General features: G+C 35.7%; 1 protein-coding gene across 2 annotated transcripts in view; it reads left to right on the top strand.

The window, feature by feature from the left end:
• LOC136038707 (kinetochore-associated protein 1-like) overlaps positions 1-19,815 on the top strand; it is a 284,373-nt gene that overhangs the window by 82,040 nt on the left and 182,518 nt on the right. For both annotated transcript variants that reach the window (XM_065722029.1, XM_065722028.1), the window contains exons 4-8: positions 5,657-5,817; positions 7,806-7,996; positions 11,457-11,622; positions 16,869-17,046; positions 17,972-18,103. In XM_065722029.1, coding sequence (XP_065578101.1) covers positions 5,657-5,817; positions 7,806-7,996; positions 11,457-11,622; positions 16,869-17,046; positions 17,972-18,103 — 828 coding nt within the window. The remainder of the gene's footprint in view (positions 1-5,656; positions 5,818-7,805; positions 7,997-11,456; positions 11,623-16,868; positions 17,047-17,971; positions 18,104-19,815) is intronic.

The raw sequence follows: 19,815 nt of genomic DNA on the forward strand, positions 1-19,815 counted from the left end.
GGTATGTCTATAATCCATGATAATTAGAGCATGGGGATCTTTCAGCTCCATAAAAGACAAAAAATCATGCAGATTTTCAACTCGTACTGTCTAAAATCCCCTCCCAAATTCGTCTGAATCTTCTAGTAAAAAGATTATCATAAAATGTGCTGCACAAAAGAACAACTTATCAAAAATTGCCACTGATGATTTGAAAGTTGCAAACAATTTAAATTTCACACAGGAAAACTTAAATTTTCTCATAAATGTTAATATAAATAACACATAATAAAACCTTGTCAGTTAAAAACGATCATGTATTATTAAAAAAAAACCGATTTCCAAATAAAAAGTTTTTTTTTAAAGAAGATTAGAGAGCGATATTAAAACTTTAAACAAGCAGAAATAACGTTACATATCAGGTCGAACTTAAAAAGAACAGAAATTACTCTGATTAAACCAGTTATACTTAACAAAGAAGTAAATTAAAATGAATAATCATTATAAGCTTAAAGCCTATAAAAAACTGCTGCTATTCCTCTATTAATCAGACCTAAAGTGGAAAGAAATTGAAATGAATCAATAAAATAAATCTCAAACAAACAGAAATGGCCATAAATGTCAGTGTGGCTAGAACCCCCCTTAGCATATTAGCTGCACTCTAAGAAAACGAAATATATTTAGAAAAGTTTTTTTTTTGTAACACCAAAAAGATTGTATCCAATCTTCTTGTTTATTAAGTGTAATATTCAGTAAATTTTTACGTATGTTTTCTTTCTTGTATGTTCATTTCTTACTATTTAATTGGAAACGAAATGGCGGTTCGCTTATTGGGTTTTCCAATTTAAAAAATTGCTGCAGCCAAACTAAATAGATTGACTAAATTGTCACTAGTTGGTGTTTGAGAAGTTTCAATGAACATCAATTTTCCATCTGAATAAGTTGAAATATAAAATAAGATAGTGAATCTTTTTTGTGAAATATTAAAAGTCAGCTGAAAATCACAAAAATGTATCTATTCTATAAAATTGTTTGTTTCTCTCCTATAAGTTTGGTTAGTTTTCTTTCCTAAGAACAACAAAATTTTTCGAATCTAAAAAACACTGTGATCTTTGGAGGTCGAGCAAGTGGTAGTTGTGGTAATCTCTGGTTATTTTTAGTCTAATTTGATTATTTATGTTAATTGTAGTTAGTATAAGATTTAATTCAATCATTTATAGCTATTTCAGTTCGTTTGAAACAAAGATTTTCTATTACTTCATTTGTGTTGGTTTTACGTTTCAATATCAATTCAATTTTCTTTGAAAAACATATTTTAGGGAAAGGTTTTTTTTTATTTACAGCACAATGGTGAAACATTAAAGAACACAATAACATTGTTTCAGATTACATAAGATGAATTTATATGTGTGAAGTTTCATGTCAAAAAATAATAGCTATGTCTTCTTTCGACGCCATTTCACTGAATCCCATTTTCATGAATCTCATTTCCTAGAAAATTTTCATGTGACATATCTTTTCAAACATTATGTCTCTGAAAAATTTTTGGTTTTAAAAATTAAATTGGGACATCAGTTTCTAGAATCCTACCGACCAATGTATTAGTAGTATGGCCTCAATGACTCCAAGCAGACACATGGCCCATAACACCGAGCAGACATATATCCTTTTACTCCGAGCAGATCCATATACCATTGCTCTGAGCAGGCACGTGCCATTACTATGAGCAGACAGATACCCCAATGTGCTATTGCAGTTGCTAGGCAGGCACGTGCCATTACTATGAGCAGACAGATACCCCAATGTGCTATTGCAGTTGCTAGTTCTTCATAGCAAGCTAAACTTCTTGGAGAGTCATATTATTTTCTGGAAACATTTATGTCTATTTTCTCGATGACACCATTCAAATGAATAAGCTCGATGACACCATTCAAAAATTAGCAGAGCCCTATACACATGGTGTTATCTTAACTTCCGGCGATATTTTCAGGGAATGCTTGCAAGCTGCTATTTTTGGTGAAATGAGCCTTTGGACACAAGCGGCTTTGTACACGATGCCCATCTTGCAGCCATCACGTGATTATTGGTATAAAAGTTTGATGATGTGTTACTTAGTATCACAGTTCCACATTGTCATTTGATTAGTATCCATTGTTTCAAGATCAAAAAATGTTCTAATATTTTAAAAATGAGTGATTTTCCCCTATTGCAACTTTGGGGAGTTGACAGTGATGTTATGAAGACAAGAGCCTGTAATGCAGCACTTGAAATTCGAAAAGATTGTCGACTAACATTTGAGTGGGATGAGATGTTTGGTAGATATGTTATGTCTTTGAGCAAATTCAAGTTGGAAGAACAATTATGTTTAGCAGCAAAAGTGAATATAATGCATATATCTAGATTACAACATGGATTCAATGCAATCACGAAGCACATTGAAGATAATGGATTGAATCATCGCGTGAGAAAAGAGTGAAAATGTATGCTATTCTAATATTACATTTCTTTGAATACAATTGTTTTACAATTGTATATTTTTGTTAGATATTTTAGACGATTGTTTACTCCTCTAAACCAATAGGCTTTGAGATTGTGCACAAAGTAGAATCTTGGCTTTGTTAGTTTAGTCTATATTCGGTAGTGGGAGCGTCAAGAACAAAAATGAATTGATTGGAGAAACAGAAAATATCCCAGAATCTTGTGACATCGGAAAAATGTTTGAATCTAACCGATCAATTTCAGAAGTTAACATTGCAAAAGAAGATAGTTTCTGAAAGAATTTTTGACCCTATCATGGAAAATTATTCTCCAACTTTGGATTATGGTATGGGGCTCTAATGTTGTAGGCCAAATGCATTTACTCAGTCTATTGACATACCAATTGAAACAAAACAAAATAAAATTGTGGATTCGCTATTGAACATCACCTAAAATATTCAAGTTTCCATGTTGATTCAAGACAATCTGAATGATTTTTCGTTAGAACAGTCGACAATTTAAAAATTTCTGTCCAAACACATATAGCTGATTTTAACATCACTCGCTTACTCCTCTCTCTCTCTCTCTCTAGAAATAAAAAGAATATTTATATCGTTCGAAATTGAGTTTCTATTTGTTAGTGTGAGGGTCAAGAGTGAAAAAGTGTTCTGCAGATGCCCGCTCTGTTTATATACATTAGGCAGCTGGTCATCATGTGATGATTTGTATTATCCTAGAATAAAACATAAAATATGACATAACTGAATTTTTTACCTGTATACATGGTGTCATATTTCCCTAGCCTGTAAAGAAAAAAATTAAAGTAAATTAAGAAAATTACATTAAAAATTAAACAGAAATTCCAAAAATTCATGTTGATGTAAGACTATCTGAATGATTTTTTGTTAGAACAGTCGACAATTTAAAAATTCCTGTCTAAACAGATATAGCTGATTTTAACGTCACTCGATTACTCCTCTCTCTCTATCTCTAGAAATAAAATAATCAATATCCATAATTGATGATAAATAATCAGTAATCGGTAATCAATAACCGATAATCAATAATCAATATCTATTATCAATAACATTAATTAACAATCAAAAATCAAAAAAATAACCCATGGATTGGATTCAATAGCTCAATTCACGTGAAACTGATCATTTGTAAGGCATACATCTAGTACATGGACCTTTAAATCTCTTACCTCATCTGGGAATAATGCTCCAGATAATATTCAGTAGTGGGTTAGTTCCTCATGTTTTTTGTGCTGATTTTGTGGCCCCTGTGCTTAAGAAAGGAATAAAAATAAGCGTAGTTCGTACCGAACTATAACTGTTTCACTAGTATTGTGAAAATTATTAGAGCTGTTAATTATTGATGAGATTACTCGAGTTTGTTCTATGTCAGACATTCAGTTTGGCTTTAAAAAAGCTACAGCCGCGAACACATTGAACGATTTGTTGCAAATGTTCTGTTAGGCGTAGAAGAAAATAATACTATTGTTATTATGGCTGGACACGATGTATCACAGGCGTTCGATTCGGGAATACATCCTCAGTTACTGCTTAGTGCCAGCCACTGTGGGCTTGATAGCCCAATCCCACGTGTCTACTAACATATAAACTTCATGTTTTTGTCAAAGTGCCTACTCAAAAAGATTTGTTTTTTCCAAAGCAATAAATCGTGTTTGGAAGGGTATTCGGCAGGGCGGGGTATCATCGTCTCTATTTTGTTATACCAGTGTGCTAGAGGCCCAGAAGATGGTTCAGACATTGTGTTTTTTCGAGGCCTTAATCTGTCATATTTAAATTATACTGACGACGCCCTGAACCTTAGTCGGACCATTTCTGGCATTGAGGAAAATTTTGAGATTTTATATTCCCAATATAGGAAAATGGGCTTGAGTTTAATTGCTGAAAAGAGTGAAGTTATGTCAATTGGTATATCACGCAGTCGGCCCACACCCGGTATCGGTTTTCTTGATGGTCATCCTGTTAAGCTGGCGCCAAGCATAATTTACCTTGGATTACCCATTGGAAGTGACTTAAAGCATGCTCGAGCACTTTTATTAGAATTTCTAGGTACAAAGCTTTGCAAGATATACGGCCTGCTTGTTCCTTGCAAAGCACGTTATAAAAGAAAATTGCTTTCTAAAATTTATAACGTATTTTCTGTGCCCCATTTGTTAGCTTTTTCACCTTATTGGAATAATTTTAGCTTTGTCACCTTTTGGGAATAATTTTAGTACGTCAGATAAAGGTGCTTGTCGCTCAATATTTTTTTGTTCCGCTAAGTTCCTATTGGGTGTACCTCTGTGGGCCAAAAACTGGCATATGGCTTCTATATATTGAGGTGTCGATCCGTTTGCTGTTGTCGTGGAGCTTAGGTGTCGCTTTGAACAGAATTTGGATACTTCAAATAATCTATTTGGTGACATTTTATAAATGTTCTCCTATTTAAGTTGCTTTTTGTTTCCTTCTTTTTTTCCTTGTATGCTCCATTTTGACACATTGTGTGTTTATTGGGCTAATAAAGTTTCATTTATGAGGACTGTAGGTATTGTTTGATACACCATTATTGTATGATAAACAGTCCCCGTTCAGTTAGCATACAACAAAAATATATATTTATTTACGAACCTCTTGTATACTAGAGTCCTTGTTAAAATTCCGTTTAGATATCCTACTTGTTCAAACTCAGTTTATCATTTTATAACAATTTGGCCAACATCCCATTATTTTATATCAAATATTTTGAAATTCAATATGATATTTCTAGGAATTTCATTATCAACCAGAAATTGAGATAAGGCTATATGTGTCTGCTCGGACCCATTGTAATTTTTCATCGAGAAAATAAATTTGACCAGAAATTTTCATATCCCTTTAAATAGAGATAACACCGTGTTTATAAGGCTCTGCTTGTATCAATTGAATGGTTCCATCGAGAAAATAGGCATGTAATGTTTCCAGAAAATGTTATGTCTCCTCTCCTACTCTCCTGCTTGGAGTAATGGGATATTTGTCTGCTAGGAGTCATTTAGGCCATACTACTTACATTTACATGGCCCTTTTCAGAGAGCTATTCCTAGTATTTTTTTTTTTATTAAAGTGAAGTTTTTGCGCACTGTTGCAGAACCTCTGTCTATTTGGTATACAAGGTAGACTTATCACACCTTCTTTATTTTTTTTTCTAGGGAATATCGTTTGGATTGTTTGATAAGTTAGATTTGCATTTCTCCATGCTATTACTGGTTGATCCCACTGCCGTATATGCATATTCACTACAAGAGAATAAAATAATACATACATTGAGTCTAGATGGTATTAAGAAAGTTATTAAGGCAGACGAAACAAGGTAAGCTTAAATTAAAGTGTTTATTGCATATATGTAAGGCCGGAAGTGCAGAATAGAAGCACGGTTGACAATCCCTCAGGGATTTAATACTCATTTCAGTATTTCATTCTTTTTATTTATTTATTTTTTTTTTTTTACAAAAAGCGCTTTGCTAAAGACAGCCCTTGGAGAGCCAAAAGATTCATTTAAGGTTTAAAAGATTTCAGTGTCTTAAATCAACTATAAAAAAAAGCAATTGTGTGCAACTCTAACCTTGGGGAGGGGGGCTGTATTACTGTCATTTTATAGAGTTCGGTTATATTTAAAAAATTGGAAATTTTTTAATATCCTTAGGACAAATTTCGGGGTTTCTTCCAATCTGCTGTTTCTGCATTACACTTAGCTGCATTAGCCAATGCTATCATATAAGAAATTCAGTAGCAGACTACATTAATCAATTATTTTGTCCAATTGAACAACTGTTCTGAACCACCTGTAATAATAACAAACTGTATTGAATTCCAACCAAGCTAGTTTTATACAGTTAAAGTTAATTCAAATAAAAGAAGGTTAAAGAACTTTTAATATTACTGACTTTGAAAAAGTTTACATATTTTTTAGTTTGCTACTCTGCTGAAAGTACGATTTCTTCTCAAATTTACATTAATATTTTCCAAGTTTATTTGATCCTTCTGACCTTAACTAGGGAAGTTCAAACTTTTTCGGATTTCTTTAGTTTATTTTGTCCGCTGTTTTAACCGAAGTTTTTTTATTCTTTTTTTTTCGTCGAAAAAAGAAGGACTTAAAGGGTAGATAAGTTTAGAAAAATTATTTTGAAATACATGTGGTCAATAATTTTCTTAACCTACCAAGGATACAGGGGCGAATCTTAAGTATTTTTGTTGGGGGGCAAGAGGGGTTCATATCTGGATAGCAAAGGGCATGGGGTGCATAATATTTTGTTCTCCACAGTATTGAGGGGCAAATACCCCCCCACCCCAATAAAAATCCCCCTTACCCGGAAATGTCCCTGCAAGGATGTCAAAATATAAACTATTTTTCCTTGTTACCATATTAGGTCTATTCATGCTTGAAAACCACTATCTTCTAATAATTTCTTTTGTCAGTTTCAAAATTGTCAAGTTTTTAGGGTATGGCACCCTATACTACCAAAAAAGATTATGCTTTGCTGAGGACGGCCCTTGGACATATGATCAAAATATTCATTCAAATATAGAATTCCACTGTCTTGCGAAAAGATTTCCCTATTCTTCTTCTTGTTGTTTATACTTATGACGGGAAGATAATGTGGTCTTTGTTGCTATTTAGTGTCTTAGCTACCTAAGGATAATTTTGTGTCGGTTTCATAAAGAACATAAAATTACTTCTTTGAAACCTGAACTCAAAACTCTTTATATCTACTAGACTCCTGGGAAATAAGTGTGGAAACTAAATTTTTTTGGAAATATTCGATTTGTATCAGAATTTCTAAAATCTAAAAAGTTATCTAAAAAGGTAAAGTTGTCCATATCTAAAAAGGTCCATATCTGGATAGTCAAGGGGCATGGAATATACAATAATTTTTTCTCCAGATTATTGGGAGCAACTGCCCCCTCCCCTCAAAAATGACACTCCTATTTGCGGCTGAAAAATATTGCTCATTACAACGAATTTTTCGAAAAAAGAACATGAGTAGCAAATGGTGGTATTCGCCCCCCCTCCCGACCCCAGAAAGCAAAAAAACTAATCAGATTTAGAATGTTTTCACTTATCAGTGAAATGTGAGAGCTGGAGAAGAGTCATATGCTCTTTGTTAGAGGGGACTCATTCCCTTGGAAATTAGAAGTTGTAGTGCTCTTTCTCAGAGTCTAAAGCGATCGGAGAGCATCTAGTCTCCCTCTTACACCTCTTTTCCTCGAGTTTATCCAATTGTAATTTTGAGATAGTCATTTTGTTCAAAATAGTCCAAAGGTCAAACAACTGATCAAAAAATTAACCATTTTTTCTAGCATAATTGCCCTTACACAAGACGGATACCAATATCATATCTGTGGTTTGTCATTTTTGATAATTGGATTGGAGAAGAACAAGAAATGCTCAGATATTTTGGTACTTAAACCTGACAAAGAAGATGAAAATCCGGTTCTGATGTCAGTATCAGCGGATATAAGACCTGATATCAGTCTTAGATCTTTCCCTGGTAAGTTATGTATCCTTGGGGCGTATGATATACACGAAACAAAGAGAATGTTTGATGGTTTTGTTTTCTGCTTTTATTCTTTGGTTTTAAACAAATAAACTAATAAACATCAGCCGTCGAAAAGCAAAACACGTCCCGTGCTCAATCTATCAATCGATTACATCTGCCAAATGCTAGATGTCTTCATCTTATCCATACTGGTTTTTGTTGAAAATTTAGTTTGGTTCTGCAATCTATATTTTGGTTTAGGTTTGTTTTAAATAAAGTAAATAAAAATTAAGTATTGCTTATTAGCTTAGCATTCTTATCAATAATGTTGATTAAAAAAGTTAAAAGTGAAACCTACTAGCTTCTGTAGTTTTAGGTGATAAGATCTAAGAATGAACAGCCTTGACACTGACTAACACAACAATATTCGAAAAAAAGAGAAATGCAAACAGCTAGAATAGAAATAAAATTATAAATCCTCTGCCAAGATTCTCCATTAAAATGTGTCTGATGGGAAAATCGCAACAAAGTCGCTGAAATAAAAATGACAACTCAAAAATTTTTCACTGAGCATTTACTCTCTTTTTATCCATGCTACTGGTTAAAATGCGCTTTTGTTTTTGATTGCTTGGCAAAGAAAATATGCCCAAGCCGTTTTTTAAAACTAATAGTTATTTTTATTTTTCGGATTTTGTTTTGGTGTCCTTTTTGTCACGGTTTGCCGGATTTTCAAGCCCATTGTATTTTCTTCTGATGATTCGTATTTTAAAGCTTGCTTTTATTTTTGTGTTATCTGTACAACACTTATATTGGCATTAGAAGCGTTTACAAATATCTGCTGATTGTTAAATGGGACCTCTCCACCTTTCCTCTTCCCAATTTACAGAGTCTAGGACTCACTTTTCGTTAAACCTGGGAGAGGTTTCGCTATTTTCATAAAATTTGGGATGAACCGCTGATGATACCCTGCTCACCCCAGAAAATGGCCGAATTTTTACTGTGTATTTGGTACAGCCGCATTTTGGATCGCATCTGTCTCTTCTGACCTTGAGGCTGAGCTTGTACCCATTTACATTTTTCTATATTTAAGATCAACTCTGCCTAGTGATGGGTTATATCGAAAAAGCAACGGGTATCGATACGTCATACTTGGTTAAATTATTGATTATTTGTAATCAGTAGACATATCTTATTATCCTCTTTTCGGGGTTTAAAAAATTTGACCACCAGTTATACCGCCTTGGTATTCTCCAAATAACCCGGAGGAAAGTCTGGAGTCCGAAGGAAAAGTAAAGACTCTCCGAGACCTCCAAAGATTCTCTACCCCCCCAAATTCTTTTAATATATCCAGAAAGTTCAAAATAGTGGCTATGTGCCACTTAAGTCTTAAAAATTGCAGTAGACTTGCAGGATTTAAAATAGGAGGGGGGTGCAGTAAGGACGAAATTTAGTTTATTGGCTAGGCCAAAGGATCTTTGATAATAAATATTGTATATTACAAAACTCCTAGACTTAATTTATGCTGAAGATTTAAGCACCCTAGATGAAATGTTAGCAAAATGATATAATTTGCAGGGGTTTTGCGAGTCCAGTGTCTAAGAATAGGTTTGAAAATTAATTTCAAAAAGTCTCAGTCACTAAAACTAGGGATAAGAAAAATTGGTTATTGAGAACATCGATCGAGTGGACAACTTCACTTGCTTAGGCAGTATTATTAGTAAAGATGGTAGGTACAGTGAATATGCTATAAGTAGAATAGCCAAGACTTAGGGTCTTTTTTGACAATTGAAAAAAGTTTGGAAGAAGGAAGAGTCCTGAACCCAGATTAGAATATTGGAAGCTACATTTATGACAGTCATCAAGTATGGTTCTGAAGTTTGGGCACTCCAACAACAGAGGAGGATTTACTAGATATTTTCTAGAGAAATAGCCTATGGATTATTTTGGGTACCCAACTGACTAACCGAATCTCAAACAGTAAGTTGTATGAAAAATGAAATTCAATAACACTTTCTATGGCTATAATGAGAGAAAGGATGTGGTAGCTAAGACACGTTCTACGGATAAGGAATGGCAGATTGCCAAAGATCGTCCTTGTCGGCCAACTGTCTAGGGCCAAACCCTGGATAGGGTTTCTCAACTAGGTGGATCTCAATTGGGTTGGGAGAGGATGTCGTAAGAAAAGATATAAAGGAAATGTGAACCTCCTGGGAGGGTGTAAAGGCGAAGGATTTGAATTGATTGGGATGGAGGATGAGTGTGTGCATCTGTATTGGCCTCAGGCGGCTTGTTGCTGCAATTTTGTATTTGCTGTGCACATTTCCTATTTATTTGCTTTGTATATTCGGCTATATTTACTGTATCTATGGACTATTGATAGGACATGAAGTATCAAAAAGCTCTAATAAAATATATATATATATATATATATATATATATATATATATATATATATATATATATATATATATATATATATATATATATGAGAATAAAATTTTTTTAGGCTCACGCATGAAAACCACCCTAATTTATCATTAATCATACAAAGGGGAAAAAAATCTTGGAGGTAGAGTCACTGTCTTATAGCTACTACTATTCCTTGCTGCAGTCTAAAACCTCAGAGGCTGAGGGCATAAAAACCACTGCTGCTCACCAATGCTGACGTTTAAAGACCCAACTTGGCGCCATATCGAAGAGAAGATGGAGGCTAGGGTAAGCGTAACCGAGTGGGAGTTATTCTCTTATTCTGTACAGTATGGAAACCAATGCGGTTTACCGATGTTGATACTCAGAGGAGAAAAATCTTTGAGTTTCAGTCACTATCTTTTAGCTACTACTATTCCTTGGTGCAGTCTAAAAATGTCAGAAGTTGAGGGTATTGAAACCACCGCTGATCACCAGTGACGAAGCTTAAAGGCCCAGCTTGGTGTTTTATCGGAGAGGTTGGAGGTAAGGTAAGCACAACCAAGCGGAGGCTAAATCATAAGAAAACATAGCCCTCTAATCTCCATTCTGTAGCTTTTAGTCGTCAATGTTTCCCTTTGGATTAAAACTAACTATGCGAATGAAATTTTTTGGACATTTCGGTGTCCCTTTATCAGACAACTAGACAGGCTGTAGGTACATACAGAACCGCGCTTCATCAAAATTTCAGGAAATAGCTCTATAGGAGGACTATTCCCAATTGGAGGGCGGTTCTTCATAAAATGAATTTTTCGAAGCATAAAAATGGATGAAGGTCTAAACGTATGTTTTAAACAATAGTTCGTGCTGGGAACTCATCTGTTTATGGCATCCCCCTAGCACTGTATAAGGATCCTTAGGGTTGTAGATAAATAATGAAAAAACAAGTACAACATTGCATACAAATCTGCTATATCAATACATTGGAAAATTAATAATATTTTTAATATCAGAGTGAAAAAATAAATATTTGTTTGACTTTTAGCAATGTTTCATTTATTTTTAGATTTCAGTCCTTTGTTTAAAATGGACCTCCATGGCCCTGGCTTCTTGGTGGAGTCATCGGGAAGTCACGATTCAATATTGTTCCTAGATGGTGCTCGGAATGAAGATTTACCCATCATGACTAGCTTGAGACTTCGAGCAATGGCTGAAAGTGATATTGAAGCTAAGTAAGTTCTATCTCCTCCCCTCCCTATTTTTTCCCGTTCTCTCTTCCTATTCGTGTGTCTATCTTTCTCTCTGTTCTACCTGTCTTTCTCTTTTCCTTTCTTTCTCTCTATTTCTCGGTCTCTTCCTCTTTTTCCATTTCTTCATCTGGCCTTCGTGTTTTTCGTTCTTTTTTATATTTTCAACTTGTTTTTCTTTTCCTCACTATTTTTTTTTTAAATTAATAACTAAGAGTGGGTACTTTTATTGGATTTTGTTTTGGGAGCTGGAAAAAGTACTAATAATGAGCTAATTATAAGAAAAAATGTTAAAAAACATAGGGAAAATCGTAAAAATATTTTGCCATCCTCCCTAGATGTGTGTCTAGTTGAATTTTTTTTTTCATTAGTTCTGTTGAGTGACATCGGTTTTGCGCAGGTAAATTTTAGAATTTCGAGTTTATTGAATTTGTATCATGTTTTTCGTAGCATTTGAATCTATTAAAAATAAACATGTACATGCAAACACATTGAATCACAAAGGCTCACTTAAAACCAAGCCATCGAACATAGGGTGAATGAAAAAGAGTCAGTGATTTTAATCTTGTGCCTTTAAATTTTCATCCAGGCTTTTAGCATCTTGAATTCATTGAATTTTTCTCTTTTTTCATAGAATTGGAATTTACTGAAAATAGACATCATCATGCGAACGCATTAAATCACAAATGGTGAAAACAAAAATCAAAGATTCTGGTCCAAAATCTTTAAAAGCCAATAATAGTTGTAATGTGAACATTTTAACTGAAGCTTGAAACAACTTTTTTTGTCCTTACTGTAAGGCCAAACCTAAGCAGCAAATTGAGGCTTGATAGTAACTAATAATCCTTTGACCACGGTCAAAGACAAAAGGCTTCAAGTTATCGACAGATTTAAGAGATGCCTGCCCTTTTGAGGGGTTATTTACGCTTAAATTAAAAAGTATTTAAAAGTATTTTTAGATTTATATTTTTGGAGTTATACTGAGTAAAATTTTTTGTTTGCTATATTTTGGGAGGAACATAAGAATCCTAGGTAAGATTCATTGATAATGAAATAAGCATACAATAAATTCATGGCGCTAATCCGTACAGAGACTCTTGTTCTTCTTAGTCACATTAAGGTCAATCTAAGAGGGGTATCAAGTACGACGGGAAAGAGAAGACCTGAGTAAATGTTTTGGTTAATGAATTTGAAAGTAAGGTGACCACAAGCAAATTCAAAGTAGCATACCCTGAAGTCTCAGTTAATACATGAATTGCGAAACATAATTACGAAGTTAAATTCGCCAGAATAAATAGGTGTGAGCATTAAACAGTAATTTCTTTCATTCACTGTGATTTTTGTTTCTTTTCTTTTTTTGTGCTGTTTGTTATTTATACTTCTTTTTTTGTCTATTTTCCCTTTATTACGTTCCATCTTGTTGTATCTCGTCTCTTGTTGCAAAACCTGGCTACAAACCTAATTCAATATTCATTGGCTTAGATTTATTATTTCACTCGCCTGAACCACTTGTGAGCTTTAATTTATGTATAAGGAGTTGAATTTTAACTGTGTTTGAACGAAGAGTATGGCTGAAAAGCTAATATTTAGCTAAGTTCTGAATTTTGAGCAGATGCTTGACAAATGAGACAAAACTAGTTCCGATCCTGAAAGTTGCTGTGGGCTATTCCGATCACGATGAAAATGCATAAGCCAAAAAAAAAAAACTCTACACTGAGCTGATTATCCTTTCATTTTTTTCTTTTTATGGCACTTGGTATTAACCAAGTGACATATAGCAGTCGCCAATTCAGTCGGTCTGTCTGTCGGTCTGTCGGTCTGTCTGTCGGTCTGTCTGTCGGTCCCGGTTTTGCTACTTTAGGCACTTCCAGGTAAGCTAGGACGATGAAATTTGGCAAGCGTATCAGGGACCGGACCAGATTAAATTAGAAATAGTCGTTTTCCCGATTTGACCATCTGGGGGGGAGTGGGGGCCCGGTTAATTCGCAAAAAATAGAAAAAATGAAGTATTTTTAACTTATCAGCGGGTATTTGGATCTTAATGAAATTTGATGTTTGGAATGATATTGTGTCTTAGAGCTCTTATTTTTAATCCTGACCGGATCTGATGACATTGGGGGGAGTTGGAGGGGGAAAACCTAAAGTCCCGGTTTTGCTACTTTAGGCACTTCCAGGTAAGCTAGGACGATGAAATTTGGCAAGCGTATCAGGGACCGGACCAGATTAAATTAGAAATAGTCGTTTTCCCGATTTGACCATCTGGGGGGGGGGGGGGAGAAGGGGCCGGTTAATTCGGAAAAATAGAAAAAATGAAGTATTTTTAACTTATGAGCGGGTGATTGGATCTTAATGAAATTTGATGTTTGGAATGATATTGTGTCTCAGAGCTCTTATTTTAAATCCCGACTGGGTCTGATGACATTGGGGGGAGTTGGAGGGGGGAAACCTAAAATCTTGGAAAACACTTAGAGTAGAGGGATCGGGATGAAACTTGATGGGAAAAATAAGCGCAAGTCCCAGATACATGATTGACATAATCGGAACTTATTTGCTCTCTTTGGGGTAGTTGGGAGGGGGGGAGTAAGTCTTAAAAATTAGAAAAATGAGGTATTTTCAACTTACGAACGGGTGATCGGATCTCAATGAAATTTGATGTTTAGAAGGATATCGTGTCTTAGAGCTCTTATTTTAAATCCCGACCGGATCTGGTGATGGGGGCGGGGAGTTGGGAGGGGGAAACCTAAAACTTGGAAAACACTTAGAGTGGAGGGATCGGGATGAAACATGGTGGGAAAAATAAACACAAGTCCTAGATAGATGATTGACATAAATGGAACGGATCCGCTCTCTTTTGGGTAGTTGGGGGGGGGGGTTAATTCTGAAAAATTAGAAAAAATGAGGTATTTTTAACTTACGAATGGGTGATTGGATCTCCATGAAATTTGATTTTCAGAAGGATATCGTGGCTTAAAGCTCTTATTTTAAATCCTGACCGGATCTGGTGACATTGGGGGAAGTTTGGGGTGGGGAGACCTAAAATGATGGGAAACCCTTAGATTGGAAGGATTGGGATGAAACTTGGTTGGAAAAATAAGCAAAAGTCTTGCATACGTAATTTACATAATTGGAACGGATCCGCTCAATTGCGGGGGGGGGGGGTAATTCTGAAAAATAAGAAAAATAACGTATTTTTAACTTACGAAGGAGTGATCGGATCTTCATGAAGCTTCATATTTAGAAGGACCTCGTAACTCTGATATCTTATTTTAAATCTCAACCGGATCAAACGTAATTGGGGGGGGGGCAGTTGGGGGGACTGGAAATCTTAGAAAATACTTAAAGCGGTGAGATCAGGATGAAACTGGATGGGAAGAATAGAAACCTGTCTAAGATACGTGACTGACATAACTGGACCGGATCTGCTCTCTTTGGTGGAATTGGGAGGGGGGAGGTAATTTTGAAAATTGAGGTATTTGTAACTTACGAAAGGGTGACCAGATCTTAATGAAATTTGATATTTAGAAGGATCTTGTGCTATAAAGTTTAACTTTAGGTTCTGACCTTCTCACAAGTGCCAAATGAGCTCTTGGCTCTTGGCTCTTCCGACCTCGTCCAAATGAGCTCTTGGCTCTTCCGACCTCGTACCATATGAGCTCTCGGCTCTTCCGACCTCGTCACAAGTGCCATATGAGCTCTTAGCTCTTGTTTTCTTTTATTACTGCTGCTGCTATTTGTCATGTTTGCTGCTATTTTGTGTGTAAGGTTTTCATGGTACTTGATATTTACCAAGTGACATATAGGAATCACAATTTCTGTCGGTCTGTCGGTCCTGGTTTTGCTAGTTCGGACACTTCCAGATAAGTTAAAACGATAAAAGTTGACAGGCATGTCAGGAACCAGGCCAGTTTAAATTAGAAACAGTCTCTTCCCCAATTTGACCATCTAGGGGAGGGGGATGGAGGGACGATTAATTCGGAAGAAATAGAAAAATGAGGTATTTTTAACTTACGAAAGGGTGGTCGTATCTTAATGAAATTTGATATTTAGAAGGACCTCATACTTCAGAGATCTTATTTTAAATTCCGACAAGATCCAGCGACATTGGGGGAGTTGGAGGGGGAAACAGGAAATTTTGGAAAACGCTTAGAGTGGAGAGATCAGGATGAAGCTTGATGGGAAGAATAAGCACACGTTCTAGATACGTGATTGACGTAACTGGAACGGATCCGCTCTCCTTATGGGAGTTGGAGGGGATTTCTAGTGCTTTGGTGAGTCCGGTGCTTCTGGAGGTGCTAGGACAATGAAAATTGGTAAGCGTATCAGGGACCTGCACAAATTGACCTGATAACAATCGTTTCCCCGATACGATGGGCTGGAGGAGAGGAAAAATTGAAAAAAAGAGATATTTTTAACTTAAGAATGGGTGATCAGATCTTGATGGAACTTGATATTTAGAAAGACCTCATGTCTCAGAGCTTTTATTTTAAATCAGGGCCTTTTCCGGTGATATTGGGGGGAGTTGAAGGGGAAAACAGGAAATTTTGGAAAACGCTTGGAGTGGAGAGATCGGAATGAAACTTGGTGGGAAGAATAAGCAAAAGGTCTAGATACGTGATTGACATAACTGAACTGAATCCGCTATCTTTGTGGTAAATGGTCGGAAAAATTGAGGTATTTTTAACTTACGAAAGGCTGACCAGATCTTAATGAAATTTGATATTTAGAGGGAAACTCAGAGCTCTTATTTTGAATTCTGACCAGATCTGGTGACATCGGGGGGAGTTGAAGGGGGAAACCGGAAATCTAGGAAAACGCTTAGAGTGGATAGATTAGATGAAATGTGGTGGGAAGAATTAACACATGTCGTAGATACGTGATTGACATAACCAAATTTGATCGGCTCTTTTTGGGGGAGTTAGGGGGGTCCAGTGCTTTGGCGAGTTCGGTGCTTCTGGACGTACAAGGATGATGAAAATTGGTAGGCATGTCAAGGACCTGCTCAAACTGACTTGATAACAGCCGTATTCCTTTATTCGACCATCTGGGGGGGGGGGCTGAAGGGAGAGGAAAAATGAGTAGGGTTAAGGCCTCATTCAAGTGCTGGTCTATATTAATCACTAATTTAGGAAAACAGTCTTCCTTTTCTCCTTCTATCTCCCTTTTTTTTAATGTGTTTGTGCTGTTGCATTGGTGATTTCTCTTTTCGCTATATAATTTCATATACTTTTTAGGTTAAGGCGAATGATTAACAGAGGAAAATACAGCGAGGCCATGAAATTAACAAAGCTTTTTAATATGCCCTTTGAAGGGGAGATTTGTGAAGCACAAGTGCGAGATATCATCGGCCAACTGAACTACTGGAATACTTCTTTGTCAACCAACTCTGAAAATGTCTTTAATCTTTGGAACGTAAGAGTTTGTATTTTTATTAGAGTTGGAAAATTGTGGTGATTTAGAGGTTATTCCTATTCCTTACTTTGATTTTGTTATTTCTTCTTATTGTTACTTGTATTTCTATGATACTTTACAGCGGAGGCGGTTTTTCTAAGAACGTAATTTTTTGTCGAAAACATTCAAATAACGTCCAAATTGAAAAATTAGCGCTGTGTTACGGAGCAACATTACTGCTTTGTCTTCTTCTATATCGTGATATCGTATTCTGATTAAAGACACTAGTCGGATAAGTAACCCTTATAAGATTGAAGCTTGCTCTTATTTTGTTCTTTCTAAGAACAAGAGTAGATATGTCTTTTCCGGAGGGGGGGAAGGAAGGATTAATCTAAACTTAACTTAGTTAAAAACAGGGAAGTCGGGATGATTTGTCCCTAACCACGCATTGTACTCTCGTCCGAAGGCATTTAATCATGAGATCGGTACCCGCGTAACGCAGAACATTGGTCAGCATACGAAAAAGTTTTTTTAAGTTAAGTTAAGTTTAAATTAAAAAAACTAAAGAACTTAACTTAATGATAGTATTTCAAATAGTATCTCTTTGAACCAATTTCTCTAAGCTGACGCAGCGTATATATTATTACAAAGCAGCTTCTTTGGGGTGTTTACATCTTCAGGATCCGAAAAGATCAAATATGAAAAATTTTTACAATGAGTGCAATTGAACAGGAAATAGTTTATAAAAAGTACCCCGATATCCCTGCCATGCTCCTTGTGATCAAATTTTTCTGGGGTGTGGTGCTTCAAACGATGGGAGATGAAGGAGGAGTTTTGGCGCTGGTGACAGCCCTCTGATCCTAAGGTTTCGATGCCACGATAAGCTGGCAGTAGTTATACTAGTGTATGATTAGGGTTCTATGGAAGTATAAATTCTTTCTTCTAGGAACTTGTCAAATGTATCGCCTTGATTGAGAATACTGAGTTTCTAGTTTTACTTGTTGAGAATGCAGCTCTTCCAGAAATGAAAATGATGGATGAACTATTCAATATTGTGCTTAACAAAGTTGGCGAAAAGGTATGTTCAATAGTTTTTTACCAAAAGTGTTTTTTTTTTTTAGAAATTGGTTGAGAAAAAACTTCAGGAATATAACTTTTGTAGATATGAAAACACGGGTTTGCCACACAATTATTCCGACATCCACTTAGTATTCTGTTTATCAGGCATAAAAAAAAAACGTGCTTGTCTTTCAAATGCTTCCATTATTTTTTTTCTGGTAATGAACTTTTTGGCAATTTGGACTTTTTTTTTCCTTGTCTCAACTTTTAACAAGTATTTTGTTCAGGTGTTTTCAATTCAGCTCAGTTATTTCAGCCAAAGTCTTTCAACAGTTATATATAAAATATTTGTTGCCTATTTGCTAAAAATATTTTCAGGAACCACAAAAAGAAAAGTGCTGTACTAATACATTGATTTAATTTTCTCATTTATTTTTGTCATTCGAAAATGTGTTTGGAATATTTTTCTTTGTCAAGATGTAGGAACTTACGATTGATAGATTCACTTTCAATTTTTGATTGATTTATACTCTTTAGTAGAATGGTCTTTGCTCTTTCTTTTTCTTTTCTTTGGTTGCTTCTTTTCTTGATTTGTCTTAACTTTTGTCTGAAGGTACTTGTATTACTTTTTGATGCTCTCCAGTTACCTATTTATTTTATTTATTTATCTATTTGAAAACCCGTCTTGAACAAAATGAATAGAATGGAGCATTGAAAGAAAACACAAAACAAACAAGAGCTAAGAGCTCATATGGCATGAGCTCTAGCAAAATATGGCGAATCAATAGATTGATTTACGAACAACATCAGAGGCTTAACGCCGGTCGGGATTTAAAATCAGACCTCTGAGATACGAGATCTTTCTAAATATCAAAATTCATTAAGATCTTATCACCCATTCGTAAGTTAAAAATACCTCATTTTTTCTAATTTTTCGTCTCCCTTCAGCCCCCCCCCCAGATGGTCGAATAAAGGAATACGGCTGTTATCAAGTCAGTTTGAGCAGGTCCTTGACATGCCTACCAATTTTCATCATCCTAGTACGTCCAGAAGCACCGAACTCGCCAAAGCACTGGACCCCCCTTACTCCCCCAAAAAGAGCGGATCAAATTTGGTTATGTCAATCACGTATCTACGACATGTGTTAATTCTTCCCACCACGTTTCATCTGATCTATCCACTCTAAGCGTTTTCCTAGATTTCCGGTTTCCCCCTTCAACTCCCCCCGATGTCACCAGATCTGGTCAGAATTCAAAGTAAGAGCTCTGAATTTCCCTCTAAATATCAAATTTCATTAAGATCTGGTCAGCCTTTCGTAAGTTAAAAATACCTCAATTTTTCCGACCATTTACCACAAAGATAGCGGATTCAGTTCAGTTATGTCAATCACGTATCTAGACCTTTTGCTTATTCTTCCCACCAAGTTTCATTCCGATCTCTCCACTCCAAGCGTTTTCCAAAATTTCCCGTTTTCCCCTTCAACTCCCCCCAATATCACCGGAAAAGGCCCTGATTTAAAATAAAAGCTGTGAGACATGAGGTCTTTCTAAATATCAAGTTCCATCAAGATCTGATCACCCATTCTTAAGTTAAAAATATCTCTTTTTTTCAATTTTTCCTCTCCTCCAGCCCCCTACATGATTGTATCGGGGAAACGATTGTTATCAGGTCAATTTGTGCAGGTCCCTGATACGCTTACCAATTTTCATTGTCCTAGCACCTCCAGAAGCA

The sequence above is a fragment of the Artemia franciscana genome, chromosome 18, assembly GCF_032884065.1.
Source record: "Artemia franciscana chromosome 18, ASM3288406v1, whole genome shotgun sequence".
Lineage (NCBI taxonomy): Eukaryota > Metazoa > Arthropoda > Branchiopoda > Anostraca > Artemiidae > Artemia > Artemia franciscana.